Source organism: Pteropus medius, unplaced genomic scaffold (assembly GCF_902729225.1).
Source record: "Pteropus medius unplaced genomic scaffold, Ma_sr-lr_union100, whole genome shotgun sequence".
Classification (NCBI taxonomy): domain Eukaryota; kingdom Metazoa; phylum Chordata; class Mammalia; order Chiroptera; family Pteropodidae; genus Pteropus; species Pteropus medius.
In genome coordinates this window covers 23,239,421-23,255,234 of record NW_024351729.1, presented here as the reverse complement: position 1 = coordinate 23,255,234, position 15,814 = coordinate 23,239,421, and the positions used below count along the sequence as shown (strand labels likewise).

Here is a 15,814-nt window from a genome sequence, read left to right as displayed (position 1 = left end):
GGGCCCGGGAATCGCCGCCGCCACCGCAGAGCTGCAGCTCCCGGCCCAGGGTAAGGAGGGAAGTCGGGAGCGGGCGGCCAGGGGAGAGCTCCGCGGATCCCCACGCCGGGTCCCCCGACGCGCCCCGCCTCCCGGGCTCCAGGCCTCCGCGCGCCTGCCGCCTGCCCTTCCCCCCGCGCCGCTGCGGGTCGTCTGCGGCCGCCGCGATGAAGGCGGGCTCGGGCGATCAGGGCAGCCCCCCGTGCTTCCTGCGCTTCCCGCGGCCTGTGCGGGTGGTAAGTGGCGCCGAAGCCGAGCTCAAATGCGTGGTCCTGGGGGAGCCGCCGCCCATTGTCGTGTGGGAGAAGGGCGGGCAGCAGCTGGCGGCCTCGGAGCGCCTGAGCTTCCCGGCCGACGGCGCCGAGCACGGCCTGCTGCTGAGCGGCGCGCTGCCCACCGACGCGGGGGTCTACGTGTGCCGCGCCCGCAACGCAGCCGGGGAGGCCTACGCGGCGGCTGCCGTCACGGTGCTGGAGCCGCCGACCCCCGAGCCAGAGCCCCAGCCCGCTGAGCGCCCGCTGCCGCCGCCGGGGACCGGGGAGAGCGCGCCCGTGTTTCTGACGGGGCCTCAGTCGCAGTGGGTGCTGCGGGGAGCCGAAGTGGTGCTGACATGCCAGGTGGGGGGCATTCCCGCGCCCGTGCTGTACTGGGAGAAGGACGGGATGGCCCTGGACGAAGTGTGGGACAGCAGCCACTTCGTGCTCGAGCCGGGCCGCGCCGAGGGCGGCGGGGGCGCGAGCCTGGCACTGCGCATCCTGGCGGCGCGGCTGCCCGACTCTGGCGTCTACGTGTGCCACGCCCGCAACGCGCATGGCCACGCGCAGGCCGGCGCGCTGCTCCAGGTGCACCAGCCCCGCGAGAGCCCGCCCCAGGACCCCGACGAGGCCCCCAAGCCCGTGGTGGAGCCGGTCAAGTGCGCGCCCAAGACCTTCTGGGTGAACGAGGGCAAGCACGCCAAGTTCCGCTGCTACGTGATGGGCAAACCCGAGCCTGAGATCGAATGGCACTGGGAGGGCCGCCCTCTGCTCCCCGACCGCCGCCGCCTCATGTACCGCGACCGCGACGGCGGCTTCGTGCTCAAGGTGCTCTACTGCCAGGCCAAGGACCGCGGGCTCTATGTGTGCGCCGCTCGCAACTCAGCGGGCCAGACGCTCAGCGCCGTGCAGCTGCACGTTAAAGGTACGGTGGCGCCCCCTCCCAGGCACTCCGAACTCCAGCCCCGCTCGGCCCCTGAGCTGCACGGAAGACGGTGGGGAGAGGGGAGGAGGAGCATTAAGGTCCCATTTCCTGCCTGCCTACCTCCTCCCAGGGATTCGGGTTTAGTAGGTCTCCAGGGTACCCAGGAACTTCTTAGCAAACTCCGCGAGTGATTCTGAGACATGTGGTGGCAAGCCTCCCTTTAAGAAGAGCTTGATGGACGAACAGAGAGGGGCCTAGAACTCTTCTAGTCCAGTGGTTTTCAACCTTTGTTATTTTACTTCCCCTCCCCCAATGGAAACGCTATCTGGGCCCCTAATATATAAGAAAGAGAAAAGCATCATTTTATGGCTGTAAATGTCTAAGTCCGGATTTATAAAGCCAGTCAATGAGAACAAGGGAGTTTTATTGAATACACGCATTGTAAGTGGAAGCTGCGTTCCTCATCGAGTCTGTGGGATAGGCCTAGGCAGGCATCACGTTGAGAAACTCTTAATTCACACCAAAGGTAAACTTGAGGGATAAAACCACCCTGCGATTTTCGACTATTCTTTCATTAGACTGCGCTTCCCGAGTTTGCAAGAAGAGGAAGGTGAAGGAGAGAAAATTTATATTTCAAAGTCAAGTCACCAACAATATCTAATAAATGCTCATAAACAGAGAACAAGGGAGAAGCACCCCAAACTCACACTGAAAGTTAAAGCCCTTCGTAATAGGAATTCATCACAACTCGCAGGGTTATATCTTTACGGGTTGTTGCCCAGCTTTTTCCCTCGGAGGCAAAAAAGTTGGCAAACCTCCTGAGCCTGGCCTGGCACACATTCAAGCATGTGGCACCTGTGCCACAGTGGTGGCCTCATGGGAATGGTGATATGCATACTCTGTCCAGGCGGACAACACTCTAACTCCAGCAAGAGGAAAATGCCCTGTGGGAAGTCAGACCTTCCCAGACCTACATGACAAATGCGCTTTTCCAGCAGCCCAGGTGAACCCACGAGTCATTTCCAGCACCGTGCTTTCTTTTTGTGAATTGCGGTTTTGAAAATGCTTATATACTTTTAAAAGGAAGTTCAACTCAGACCCGTGCAGAATTTGTGCAGTGCTTCTGAGGGGTCCCAAGGAATGGTTTGAAAAATCACTGATGTGGTCCAAGCCCTTCTACAGATAAGGAAACTGAGGCCCAGGATCACTAAAATGGCCTAGCTCAAGGTGATGTGGCTAGTGAGTGTCAGGGTCAGATGAGAATTTAGGCCATCTGGCTTCGCTTCTGGAGGTTTTTCTCTGATTCCACAGTGAATACTGGCTCCGGGAGAAAAGCAAACGGCGTGAGCTCATCTGGATTTAGGCAGATGACGATGCCAGGAAAAGTCTTTCTCCAGGTCTGACCCTCTCCAGAGCCTTCTCTGATCTTTCCCCTTTCCACAGAGCCCCGTCTCCGCTTCTCAAGGCCCCTGCAGGACGTGGAGGGCCGGGAGCATGGGATTGCCGTGCTGGAGTGCAAAGTACCCAACTCCCGCATCCCTACGGCCTGGTTCCGGGAGGACCAACGGCTGCTGCCCTGCCGAAAGTATGAACAGATCGAGGAGGGCACCGTCAGGCGCCTCATCATCCACAGGCTGAAAGCAGATGACGATGGCGTCTACCTGTGCGAGATGCGGGGCCGGGTGCGCACTGTGGCCAACGTGACAGTCAAAGGTCAGCTGGCCAGCGGGGGAAGGCCAAGGCTGAGGCAGGCAGGTGCCCCAACCCCAGGCTGATGGACTCTCATTCGCATCTCAGGGCCCATTGTGAAGCGGCTGCCCCGGAAGCTGGATGTCCTAGAGGGCGAGAACGCAGTGCTGCTGGTAGAGACACAAGAGGCTGGAGTCGAGGGGCACTGGAGCCGTGATGGGGAGGACCTGCCAACCACGTGCCAGAGCAGCTCCGGCCACATGCATGCCCTGGTCCTTCCGGGTGTCACCCGAGAAGATGCTGGCGAGGTCACCTTTAGCCTGGGCAACTCCCGTACCACCACTCTTCTCAGAGTCAAATGTGAGGGCAAGAAAGCCCTTGGGCAGACTCTTCTAGGTCTAGACAGGAGGGCCAGGGCAGGAGGGTGACCAGATGCCAGAGTGTGGGTTGGCAAAGTGGACTTAAGGCGGGAGGGCAATGGGAGGCTGGAGCAGGGCTCGAATACAAACTCTGTTTTTGCCTCAGGTGTCAAGCACAATCCCCCGGGACCCCCGGTGTTGGCAGAGATGTTCAAGGGCCACAAGAACACAGTCCTGCTGACCTGGAAGCCTCCTGAGCCAGCTCCTGAGACCCCCTTTATCTATCGGCTAGAGCGGCAGGAAGTGGGCTCAGAAGACTGGATCCAGTGCTTTAGCATTGAGAAAGCTGGAGCCGTGGAAGTGCCGGGAGACTGTGTGCCCTCTGAGGGCGACTACCGCTTCCGCGTCTGCACGGTCAGCGAACACGGCCGCAGTCCCCACGTTGTGTTCCATGGGTCTGCTCACCTTGGTGAGTCGGCCCCGCCAGACCCGGCCTGTCGGTGGCTCTGTCCCAAGTCGCACCCCCTCCTCCCTTTTGCAGTCCTTAGTCTCTGTCCTCTTAAATGCCTTCCACTGGTGAACCTCTGCCCTCTGCCACCACTGTGGTTCTGATGGTTGCACTCTGTCCCCATCTCAGTGCCCACAGCTCGCTTGGTGGCAGGTCTGGAGGATGTGCAGGTATATGATGGGGAAGATGCCGTCTTCTCCCTCGATCTCTCCACCATCATCCAGGGCACCTGGTTCCTTAACGGGGAGGAGCTCAAGAGTACTGAGCCAGAAGGCCAGGTGGAGCCTGGGGCCCTGCGGTACCGTGTGGAGCACAAGGGCCTACAGCACAGACTCATCCTTCAAGGCGTCAAACACCAGGACAGCGGGGCCCTGGTTGGCTTTAGCTGCCCAGGTGTGCAGGACTCGGCAGCCCTCACCATCCAAGGTTGGTGCTGGGTGGGATCAGGGTGGGCACACAGGGCCAAGACACAAATCCTGCTGGAAAAATAAAGCAGATGCTGTTCATACTTCTCGTATCTGGTCCAAGGAGTAAAGAACATCCATGTTGGGCTCAGATAGAGGATTCAGTGGACCAGAAGGCCAGTTTCGCCCTACATGCATCGTACATGGGACCCTTTGTTAATTCGTCAGCATCTTATCCAAATTCTCTGGGATGCTTTGTGGTTTATGGAATTCTGTTGCATTTGTCATTTCAGAGACACAGACCCTGGCCCCTAGCTTCCTGCCCTGTTATATAATCACTAATATTGTCATAGTTATTTCCTGTGTGCTAGTCACAGTTTTAATCACTTTATATATATTAATTAACACAGTGTTCTCAATAGCCCTATAAGGTAGGTCCTATGTCATCCTATTTTACAGATGGGGAAACTGAGGCACGGAGCGTAAGTAACCTGTCCAAAGAAAGTCACAGAGCTAATGAGTGGTGGTACTGGAGTATGAACCTAGGCAGTCTGGCTCCAGAATCACATTCTGTCACCTGTGGAGACAGGGAGAGACAGGGTGCCTGAAAAGGACAGTTCTTGGTGGAGGTCTGAAAGTTTAGGGAGCATGCTGGGATTTGCCATCTCATAATCACTGGAGATTATTAGGCCAACCAAGGAATTCCTCGGCGCCCAAGCACAGGGTCTTGAGGCGGTCAGCTGACGGCATCACAGGAAGAGGGCAAAGTAAGACATAATCAGCAGCCAGAGCAGTGTTTCCAAAATGCAATCTGAATCACGACATCAGAGTCACCTGGAGGGCCGGGTCGTAATGCAGATTCCCAGGCCCTTATACAGCTGGGGAGGGGCTGTCGAGGATCTGCATTTTGAGCAGGCTCCCTAGGAATTTTTATGCACACTGAAACCACTGCTCTTCAGAGCTGGCGTGTAAGCCCAAACCAAATTTTTAAAACTCAAAACAAACAAACAAACAAAAAACCTCCAACAAATGCGTGGGCAGCAGCTGTCTAGACTGATGTTCCCACCCCGCTGCACTGAGCACATTCACCAGGGGGAGAGGGGTGCTTCTCCCAGACAGAGCACCCTGCCTACTGCGTGTGACCACACTTCTCCCCACACAGAGAGCCCAGTGCACATCCTGAACCCCCAGGACAAGGTGTCATTGACCTTCACGACCTCGGAGCAGGTGGTACTGACGTGTGAGCTCTCCAGGGTGGACTTCCCAGCGAGCTGGTACAAAGATGGGCAGAAGGTGGACGAGAGTGAGTCGCTGGTGGTGAAGATGGATGGGCGCAAACACTGCCTGGTCCTGCCTGCGGCTGAAGTCCGAGACAGCGGCGAGTTTGAGTGCAGGACAGAAGGGGTCTCAGCTTTCTTCAGTGTCACTATCCAAGGTCAGGAACCATGGCAACCTAGGCTCCTCCAGTTAAGGCTGACTCTGGGGGCCATGCAAGTCCTGCCTCCTGGTCTGCTTGCTTGAGGGAGGTCTGTTCAGGGAGATCCTGGTGGGCCAGGGAACGTGTTTTCAGATCACTCCGCACTGGCTTCTTAATCCTCGCATGCAGCAACACCTTCAAACACTGGCCCACTGCAAACTCTCTGGTAAATCCAACTAAGGGAAGGCGAGTGGGAGCTAACATTTATTGAACATCTACTCGCTAAGTACTATGCCAGATGCTTCAGGTATACACTTTGATTTAATCTTCACAACTAGATGAGGGGCAGTATATCTCCAGTTCACAGATTAAGAAACTGAGGCTCAGAGAGGTTATATAACTTGCCCATTGTCACACAGCCAGCAAACACTCGAGCTGGGTTCACACCCAGGACTGTGCTTATCCCACTGCCCCAAGCGGCCAGAGTCAAAGGGAAGCATTAAATGCAGTGGTCCAGTGGTTCTCAGAAGCCAGTCCTTGTTCTGGCTGCTTCAGAAGTCCTGAGGAAATTTGTTGTAAGTGCATATGCCCAGGTCCTCCAGACCATCAGAGTCAATCCACACGACAGGGCTTGGGGATCCACTCTGGGAAGGCCGCTTGGGGACCACTGACCCAGCTCATCTCACTTTAAGTGGAAATCCTGTTTCAACACCATTGCCAGAATGTTCTCTAGCCTCTGCCTGAATGCACCCAGTGACAGGAAGCTTACTGCCTGTAGGAAGCAGCTTTCCCACTATGGCACCCCTAAGTCATTCCCGCCTTCTTCCCCACCTGGGACCAGTGCCCCAGAGGCTTCTTTGTAAAAGCAGCAAGCCTGGCCTTGATGTGGCCTGTGACAGTTGATTTCCTCTCTGCCTAGACGAAGGCTCTCTGTGTCTCCCTCCCTCCCTCCATGTCCCGACCTAGTGACCTCTGATCCTCTGGGGACTTAGCAAACACTCCGAAGCCACATGATCTCCTGTCATGCCCCACCTGCCACACCCACAGTATCCCACACCCCCATTACCCCGGAGCCCCCTGCTCGGCATGGCCTTAACCCTCCCAATGTCCTCTAGAGAGGAGACTATGTCCTGGGCAAGTCGCCAGAGTGGACACATGTCTGTGGGGGGTTATCTCTGTGACCCTTCCTTTGCTCCTCCTCAGACCCCCCAGTGCACATCCTGAATCCCCAGGAGCATGTGTTCGTGCATGCCATAACCTCTGAGTGTGTCATGCTGACCTGTGAGGTGGACCGAGAGGATGCCCCTGTGCAGTGGTACAAGGATGGACAGGAGGTGGAGGCGAGTGACTTCGTGGTGCTAGAGAACGAAGGACCCCATCACCACCTGGTGCTGCCCGCTGCCCAGCCCCCCGATGGGGGCGAGTTTCAGTGTGTCGCTGGAGACGAGCGTGCCTGCTTCACCGTCACCATCACAGGTGGGGGTCCAGTCAGGCCCGTGGGACAGGAGAAGGTACCTTCTGCCCCTGTTTGGGAAGCTGTCACACTCTAACTTCTGGGCCATTATTTACAGCTCCTGCCTTCCTCCCCCAACTGATCACATACCCCCCTTTCTCCCCGACCCATGGTCTGCACCCCGAGGCTCAGTCACTGCAGGAAACACATTGTCAATAAAGCACTGGTCATAGCTACACAAGTCACAGGGAAGCCCTGCCTTCTCCATTCCCCTGCCAAGGGGAGCTGGAGGGGAGGCAGTGCTACCAAAGGGCAGAGTCTGGAGGAGGTGGGCACTGGAGGGGTCAGAAGATCTGAGGCCTGTGGGAGACCCCAGCTTTATCTGGGCACCCAGCCCTCCTCTCCCCAGTTTTACCCTTCATACTGTCCCAACCTAGAAAATGTAGAATGTTCTGTAGCTGAGGCTGACACCGTGGCCCCCACCATGCCACCGTGGCCCTGATGTGTTTGGTGACTGGTTTTGTCTCCAGCCATGACTGATTCTCTGAGCAGCTATGAGCCACAATCCAAGGAAGGGCCCTCTGATTCAATATGTGGCACATTTTCCAGGAGTAGGGCAGGCGTGGATCAGGCAGAACAGCAGGGCCCATTGGTCTCAGCCCCTGATGCCTGGCCACGCCATCCCTGTCCTCCAGATGTCTCCTCGTGGATCGTGTACCCCAGTGGCAAGGTCTACGTGGCAGCCGTGCGCCTAGAGCGCGTGGTGCTGACCTGCGAGCTATGCCGGCCCTGGGCCGAGGTGCGCTGGACCAAGGATGGTGAAGAGGTGGCAGAGAGTCCGGCCCTGCTCCTGCAGAAGGAAGACACCATCCGCCGCCTGGTGCTGCCCGCTGTCCAGCTCGAGGACTCCGGCGAGTACTTGTGTGAAATCGATGACGAGTCAGCCTCCTTCACCGTCACTGTCACAGGTGTGGGCCTACCCGAGCTGCCCGGGGTCACCAGAGAACAGTCCTGAGCCCTTGGAGAAGATGGCCACATAGCCCCTAGCTAGCACACTGGGGAGGAGGGAGGTGGGGCTATGGGTGCATGTGCCAGGGCTCTCTGCCTGGAAGAGCTTGGGGCCCCTATGTGAGTGAGCAGGCTCCTCCCCGGCACCCAAGGCCAGGAATAGCTATTCTCCACCAGCTCATTTACTGAGCACGTTCATGTGCCAGGAGGGTAACGGATATGCAATGCAGACCTAGCCCCTGTTCTCAGAGAGCTGCCAGTCTAGCTGGGGCAGCCACTGTTAACCAGGGGTCACAAATGGGCAACCCCCAGGGCCCCATGCAGCCCACAGACATGTTTTGTTTGGCCTGCAGAGTCTTACCAAAATCAGGACAGTTCAAATAACAATCCGGAGTTATGCGTCCTCTTGAAAAAGCCGAAGACCCGGCGGCTCTGGTCTCGCTTCCCCCCATGGCGACGAACAGCTGGCGCTGAGTAGCAGCCGACCCCATAATACGGGGCTCACATTCCCATCCCACCCTCCCCACCCTTCCTTTCTGCTTCTCCTCAGACCTCTTCAGCCACTGACCTTACCTACCTGGCCCCTGTGGGCATTTGTGTTTGCGACCCCTATGTTAAATCAATAAACATGCAAATAAATGCACAGTGACACTTCATGACAAGTACTATGAGGGACAAGGGCAGAGGGCTCAGGAGAACAAAGCAGCAGTGTCAGGGAGGGCCTCGCAGAAAGTCACCATGCCACCCTGGGCTGGGCTCCAGATGCAGACAGACATACCTGCCTCCCTCCTGGAGCTCACAGCCTGGCAGGAAGACCAGACACTGTAGAGCAGCGATCCCCAACCTTTTTGGCACCAGGGACCGGTGCTCCTATGAGAATCTAATGCCTGATGATCTGAGGTGGAGCTGAGGCGGTGATACTGGTGCTGGGAGCGGCTGCAAATACAGATGAAGCTTCGCTCACTGGCCTGCCGATCACCTCTTGCTGTGCAGCCTGATTCCTAACAGGACATGGACCGGTACCCGTCTGTGGCCCTGGGATTGGGAACCCCTGCTGTACAGGGTCTTAAGAGTGTGGGCTGTTAAGTGTCATGATAGAGTACAGTGAGAGCCCAAGGCTGGGGGGCTACTAACCTGGCTGGCAGGCAGTAAGTACCTTCAAAACAGATACTTGGAGCAGAAGTTGTTAGCTGAGCAGGGGTCAGGGTTTGGACTGAGTTTGGGGGAGAATATTCAAAGCGGGAAAAGCACAGGACATCTACGGAAGTGATGGTCATTCAGTGCTGGAAGTTTTGGGACTGCAGCCCACAGTACCATTCCCAGTGTGCGGGTGTGGGGGGTGGAGGTTTTGGGGTGTCGCAGGACCTAAGAAGTTTTGAGTGGCACAGAAGAACCCCACTGTCTGCATTGGAGCAACCACCTTGCTGCTGCCACGGCCTTATTGCCCCCTCCCCTTCCCTGCCCTAGGAATAATGCATTGGCTTAGGCCGAGCTGCTTAGGGCCCCTCTCTCCCTGCACCCTAAATAGTACAACCTGGCACACACAAGCCCACAAAGTCAAAGAGACCTTTTTGCACATGTTTTGGCCTGTAGTGAGTCCCTTCAGGCTCTCACACCCCAAGCCCTGGCCAGAAATCATGGCCGCAGCTGTACACATGCCAGCCCACATTTGACCTCACAAAACACCAGATTCTTCACAGAGAAGTTCACACACCACCACCTTGGCTGTAGGCCGGGGAGAATAAAGTCTAATGACAGGCTGAGGTCTCACAGCTGTGCAGGCACCCCAGCCGCATCGCTCCACCCTGTCTTCACCCCACTGCCCCCATGCCCTTCCCCACCCCTCAGACAGCCACACTCTGCAATTGACTAGCTTTCTGGGCCCTAGAGAATCAGCCTGCATCCTCTAGACTCTCAGAACAAGCCCAGGTAGGGAGGTGGATTGCAGAGGCAGAGGGGACTGAGTGTGTGCCAGCAGCATGTGGGCCCAAGCTTACGCCTCTGCAAAAAGAGATGGGGAAGCTAGCAGTTCCCCAGCCCAGCCACAAGGGGGCCGAATGCTAAAGGAGCGCTGAAGTATCCTGGAGACAAGATTCTAGGAGAACCCCCAGGGTGCGTGGTCATGTGGGCAGGCTCTGGCTCAGTGCAACGTCTTAGTCTTCTCCCGCATTGACATAGTTTTCTCTCTGTGGAGGAATAACCACTTCCAAGCAGTTGGAGACAAACTCCCGGAATCAGCCAGCGCTTAGTGTCCCTGGGGAACTCTCAGACAGGTGTTGGCAACTCTTATGCACAGATGCAAAAATCATTACTGAGTTCCTGCAAACCTTGGCTCAGAATCCCTATCACTGCTTGCAGAGTCTGAGCCCCCCTTTAACAGATGGTAGCTCCTCCTCCTGCTCTGGAGTAGGTGTAGCCAGCTGTGACCCTAAGGAAGTTGCTTAATCACTCTGTGCCTCAATTTCCTCACCTGGAAAACAGGGATAAAACAATGCCTACTTTCTAGGAGGCTTAAATGTGTAAAGTGCTTAGGACTGTTCCTGGAATTTGGGGAAGTGGTATATAAGTATTTGCTATTACAAATCCACTGTCCCTTATCCACAATTCTGAAAGCCAAAAATCTCTGATAATCAAAAGTTTGGTATTCAAAGTCATTTTAGTAAACCTGAGCTTGACTGCTGTAAATCTATTGGTACTCTTTAACTATCCTGCTTAGAGTGAACACATCTCTATGTTACACTGACGAATTGTTAATGTGATTGATTATGGGGGTTGCCCTAGTGGGAGCCAGGGGAGCTGGGTATGTGACGTGTGATAAATGCACCATTTCTGGAATCCGAAGCATTCTGGATTTTGTCACACCGCTGGCCGCAGGGATTTCAGAAAACAGATTGTAGACCTATGAGTCCTTGTTGTTATCCTCATTACTCTTATCATTGTGGGTGACAGGGACTTCATGCTGCCAGATGGCTGCAGGGAGGCTGATGGTAAGTTTGTGACAGCTGTGGTTGCCTCCACTCTGCAGAGCCCCCGGTGCGCATCATATACCCCCGTGATGAGGTGACCTTGATCGCCGTGAGCTTGGAGTGTGTGGTGCTGATGTGTGAGCTGTCGAGGGAGGATGCCCCAGTGCGCTGGTACAAGGATGGGCTGGAGGTGGAGGAGAGCGAGGCTCTGGTGCTGGAGAGTGACGGGCCCCGCCGCCGCTTGGTGCTGCCCGCTGCCCAGCCCGAGGATGGGGGCGAGTTTGTGTGCGATGCCGGAGATGACTCAGCCTTCTTCACTGTCACTGTCACAGGTGGGCAGTCTCTACAGCACTCTGGAAAGCTAAAGAGGCAGGAGGTTGAGGGACAGATATCCAAACCTCCCATTTCCTATGTCTTAGGGGCCCCTACTGGCCCACACAGCCTTCCCCTTCTCTAGCCTCCTCTCCCCCCTCAGCCCCCTTATTCTCGGCCATCAGAGAGCCCTGACTGGCCCAAATCGGGTCAGGACAGTGACCAGGGGCCTGGTGGAGAGAGTCCAGCAATTAGCAGTACTCGTTCATTCATTTATTCAACAAATACTTGTTGAGCAGCTACTGTGTGCTCTGCACTGTTCTACGCTGACAGGTGCAGTAGTGAACCAGTAAGAGAAAACCTCCTGTCTTCACGGAGCTTGCATTCTAATGAAGGTGGACAGATAACGAATAAGTGAAATAGATGCTTTATCAGGTGGTATAAGTGCATCAGAGGCAAAGCTGGGATGGGGTAGGAAATGGGGGCAGAGTAGGAAGAGGTGCATTGGGGTCAGACAGATCTGGGCTACCTCTTTTTGTCCATGTGACCTTGAACAAGTAAGTCACTTTCCTCTAAAGAGGCCTCAGGTCCTCATCTGTAAAGTGAAGCCAGCAGGTGGACTCCTCTAGGGAGTGTCAGGAGTGGGGAGAAAGGAGCCGCAATGTGCTTAGCACAGCACCTGGCACACAGTAAGTGCCCAGTAATTGTAGCTGGTACCTCTCCCGAGAGCTGCACTGTGAAGGGGAAGGGCCGAGAAGCCAGCAGGTGAGACTGAGCCTACGTGCCCCTCTCTCTGTCCACCCACCAGCCCCACCAGAGAGGATTGTGCGCCCGGCAGCCCGTTCCCTGGACCTGCAGTTTGGGGCCCCAGGGCGAGTGGAGCTGCGCTGTGAGGTGGCCCCTGCTGGCTCCCAGGTACGCTGGTACAAAGATGGGCTGGAGGTAGAAGCATCGGATGCCCTGCAGCTGGGTGCTGAGGGGCCCACTCGCACCCTGACCCTGCCCCACGCCCAGCCCGAGGATGCTGGGGAATATGTGTGTGAGACCCATGATGAAGCTGTCACCTTCAATGTCAGCCTGGCTGGTGGGTGCTCCTGGCAAGCCTGGGTGGGGGAGGTGAGAGCAAGCCTGAGCTGATCTTCTCCTCTCTCTGTCCAGAGCCCCCAGTCCAGTTCCTTGCCCCAGAGGCAGCCCCCGGGCCACTCTGTGTGGCCCCCGGGGAGCCGGTGGTGCTGAGCTGTGAACTGTCGCGGGCTGGTGCCCCTGTCTTCTGGAGCCACAATGGGAGGCCGGTGCAGGAGGGCAAGGGCTTGGAGCTGTGCACGGAGGGCCCTCGCCGCATTCTCTGCATCCAGGCCGCAGAGCCAGCCCATGCAGGCCTCTACACCTGTCAGTGCGGGGTGGCCCCGGGAGCCCCCAGCTTCAGCTTCACTGTCCAAGTGGCTGGTGAGTACAGCCTGGGCAGGAAGCCTGAGAGTTGCACCCCAAACCCATGAGTTTCCCTGCTTCTCAAGCACGCCTGTCCACTCCTTGTCCCACCTCTCAATACCTTTCCCCGTCTTGCCTCCCACTGCCCTCCTTATAGCCCTAGAGCCGCTTCCTCCCAGTGACCCCCGGCTCTGCCCCCACAGAGTCCCCCGTGCGGGTGGTGGCCCCCGAGGTGGCCCAGACGAGGGTTTGCAGCACCCCAGGTGGGGACCTAGAGCTGGTGGTGCACCTCTCCGGGCCGGGGGCCACTGTGCGCTGGTACAAGGATGGGGAGCGACTGGTGAGCCTGGGGCGGGTGCAGCTGGAGCAGGCCGGGGCGAGGCAGGTGCTGCGGGTGCGGGGGGCACGGAGCAGGGACGCTGGGGAGTACCTGTGCGACGCACCCCAGGACAGCCGCATCTTCCTCGTCAGTGTGGAAGGTAACAGTGCACCCCTCACACCCTTTGGCCCCTGGCCCCCCAAGGTCCATACCCCCCCACCATTCTGGAGCCCCCTAATTCTACACCCCATCTGGCTGCCTCTGGCTCCAACCAATTCATGTACAACTGTTCCTTGGATGGGGCCTCAGGTCTTCCTTGTCCTGGAACCCTCGAATAAGAGGAGGCATAGCATAGTGGTTAAAAGCAGGGCCTCCAGAGTGACCCACCCAAGTTCCAATCTGGATTCTGCTTCCCAATAGTTGTGTGACACTGGCAAGTAGCTAAACCTCTCTGAGCCCCAGCTCTGAAGTGTGGGGATAGTGCTTATCTTATAGGACTATTGTGACAGTTAAATGAGATAAATAGGGTCTATAATAAATGACTTGTTATTATTAGGGAGTCAGAGAGGTGGGGTGCCAGGCCAGGATTTAGAGAAGCTGGCCAAGAGTGGCAGAGAGTTGGCATCTAACCCTTTGAGACACCCCTATGGCTGACATACAGTAGGCCTCCAAACAGGTCTGTTAAATAACTGGGAGTGAGGGCCTCTACCCTCTGAATGGGGGGATGAATGGGAGGGATGAGGAGAGACCCAGCCGACCTCACTGCCTGACCGCCTCCCACCAGAACCACCACTGGTGAAGCTGGTCTCAGAGCTGACACCACTAACTGTCCATGAGGGCGATGATGCCACATTCCGGTGTGAAGTCTCCCCTCCAGACGCCGATGTCACCTGGCTGCGCAATGGGGCCGTTGTCACTCCAGGGCCCCAGCTAGAGATGGCCCAGAATGGCTCAAGCCGAACATTGACTGTACGAGGGTGCCAGCTCAAGGATGCGGGAACCGTGACTGCCCGAGCAGGGGGCACAGCCACAAGTGCCCGGCTCCACGTTCGAGGTTTGGTCCTGATGGGGAAGAAACAGTCTTGTTCCCTGTATCTGTTCTCCCAGTCCCAGCTCTAGCAGCCTTACCCTTGTGTCCAAGGACAGACTTGTGAGAAGGAGCAGGGGGTCACCTCCAGGCTCCATGACAACCGTCTCCCTTCCTCCCCAGAAATGGAGTTGCTATTCCTTCGGCGGCTGCAGGATATGCGGGTGGAAGAAGGCCAGGACGTGTGCCTCGAAGTGGAGACAGGCCGAGTGGGTGCGGCAGGGGCCGTGCGCTGGGTGAGAGGTGGGGAGCCCCTACCCCACGACTCTCGCCTGTCCATGGCCCAGGATGGCCATGTCTACCGTCTCTTCATCCACGGCGTCGTACTGGCTGACCAGGGCACCTACGGCTGCGAGAGCCACCACGATCGAACCTTGGCCAGGCTCAGTGTAAGGCGTGAGTGCCCCATGCTCTCCTAACATACTGCCTGCCCCATGGCACAGCCTTTCTGAGCTGGCCCAGGGCCCCCTCAGACACCCACCCAAGTGCCTCTCACTGGTGAGGCGAGTCAGTCCTGGATGACCTCCAGGAGTGTGACCTGAAGCAGCCTACCCAAAGCAGAACTTTTCTTTGTCTAATGTTGTCTATTCGCTCAGAAGTCCATGTGGATTTTGCATTCCATTTCATATGTCCAAGTTGGCTTTGCTATAAACATAAATATTATACTCCAGAAAGACTTATAGTGTTTATCCTTTAGTCACACACCCCAGGATACATGGACCCATTTCAGAAGCAGAGATAGCTGGCAAATAGCACTCCCACCCCCACGCTGGAGCCCTCCATTAACTGCGTGACCTCATGCAAATTATTTAACCTCTCTAAGCCAAATCTTCTTAAAAATGGGACTGGTCCTTACTTCAAGCGTCTTTGGGAACATTAAGATAACATGAAAAATGCCCACACAGAGCTGGGTAAATGGTTCTTGTTGGTGTTACATATTCTCTTCTAATTTATTTCATTCATCTAATCATAATAAACCCGTGTGTCTCAATGCTATTTACCTTGTACAATTGGGGAAACTAAGGCCCAGAGAGGTCAAGCAGTTTGCGAAAAGTCACACAGCTCACAAATTATATGGCAGAGCTAGGGTCCGATGCTGGTATGTCTGACTCCAAATCCTGTGTTCCTTCCAGTGTCACAGCATCCCCCACCCAGACTCCTCAGTTCTCTAACCAGACCTCACTCCTTTGTGTGTCCCCTCTTCTAACCCCAATAACCACTTCTCTCCCCCCAAATCTGGTGAGCTCCCTTCTTCCTGCACCCTGGTTCTGAGTTTTGTTTAATAGGTCCTTACGAGATTGGGTGTTAGGGGTGGTGCACGTAGGGCCAAGAGATGCATGAGCCCACCTAAACCTGTGCTCAGAGTTGGAAGCCTCATCCTTCCTCTCTCCCCCATCTCCCCCCACCAGCAAGGCAGCTAAGGGTGCTGCAGCCTCTGAAGGATGTGACCATCATTGAAGGGGGCAGCGCCACCTTCCAACTGGAGCTGTCCCAGGATGGCGTGACTGGGGAATGGGCCCGGGGTGGAGTCCGGCTGCACCCAGGGCCCCAGTGCCACATTCATGCAGAGGGCCACACTCACCACCTGGTACTCAGTGGCTTGGGCCTGGCTGACTCAGGCTGCGTCTCCTTCACTACGGACTCCC

At 56.5% G+C, this 15,814-nt stretch overlaps 1 protein-coding gene across 4 annotated transcripts; it reads left to right on the top strand.

Annotated features, from left to right (window-relative positions):
* Nucleotides 1–6: 6 nt before the first annotated feature.
* Nucleotides 7–15,149, top strand: LOC120587694 (obscurin-like protein 1). 4 transcript variants are annotated; one of them, XM_039844870.1, is made up of 14 exons: nt 7–1,218; nt 2,662–2,931; nt 3,016–3,267; nt 3,433–3,735; nt 3,904–4,200; nt 5,341–5,613; nt 6,799–7,071; nt 7,744–8,016; nt 11,082–11,354; nt 12,143–12,418; nt 12,493–12,780; nt 12,966–13,241; nt 13,866–14,135; nt 14,292–15,149. In XM_039844870.1, the coding sequence occupies exons 1-14, from the start codon at nt 207–209 to the stop codon at nt 14,585–14,587; spliced, it is 4,632 nt and encodes a 1,543-aa protein (XP_039700804.1). In that variant the 5' UTR covers nt 7–206; the 3' UTR covers nt 14,588–15,149. The 4 variants fall into 4 exon arrangements, with proteins under 4 accessions (XP_039700804.1, XP_039700805.1, XP_039700806.1 ...); XM_039844871.1 differs by lacking the exon at nt 12,966–13,241 and having other exon boundaries at nt 14,292–15,144; XM_039844872.1 differs by lacking the exons at nt 12,966–13,241; nt 13,866–14,135 and having other exon boundaries at nt 14,292–15,141.
* Nucleotides 15,150–15,814: the final 665 nt, after the last annotated feature.

Bases quoted from the DNA above. Each gene is read 5' to 3' on its own strand.
- LOC120587694 (XM_039844870.1), top strand. From the start codon at position 207: ATGAAGGCGGGCTCGGGCGATCAGGGCAGCCCCCCGTGCTTCCTGCGC. The intron at 12,781-12,965 runs GTGAGTACAGCC...CTGCCCCCACAG, and splicing joins CTTCACTGTCCAAGTGGCTG to AGTCCCCCGTGCGGGTGGTG. The intron at 13,242-13,865 runs GTAACAGTGCAC...GCCTCCCACCAG, and splicing joins CTTCCTCGTCAGTGTGGAAG to AACCACCACTGGTGAAGCTG.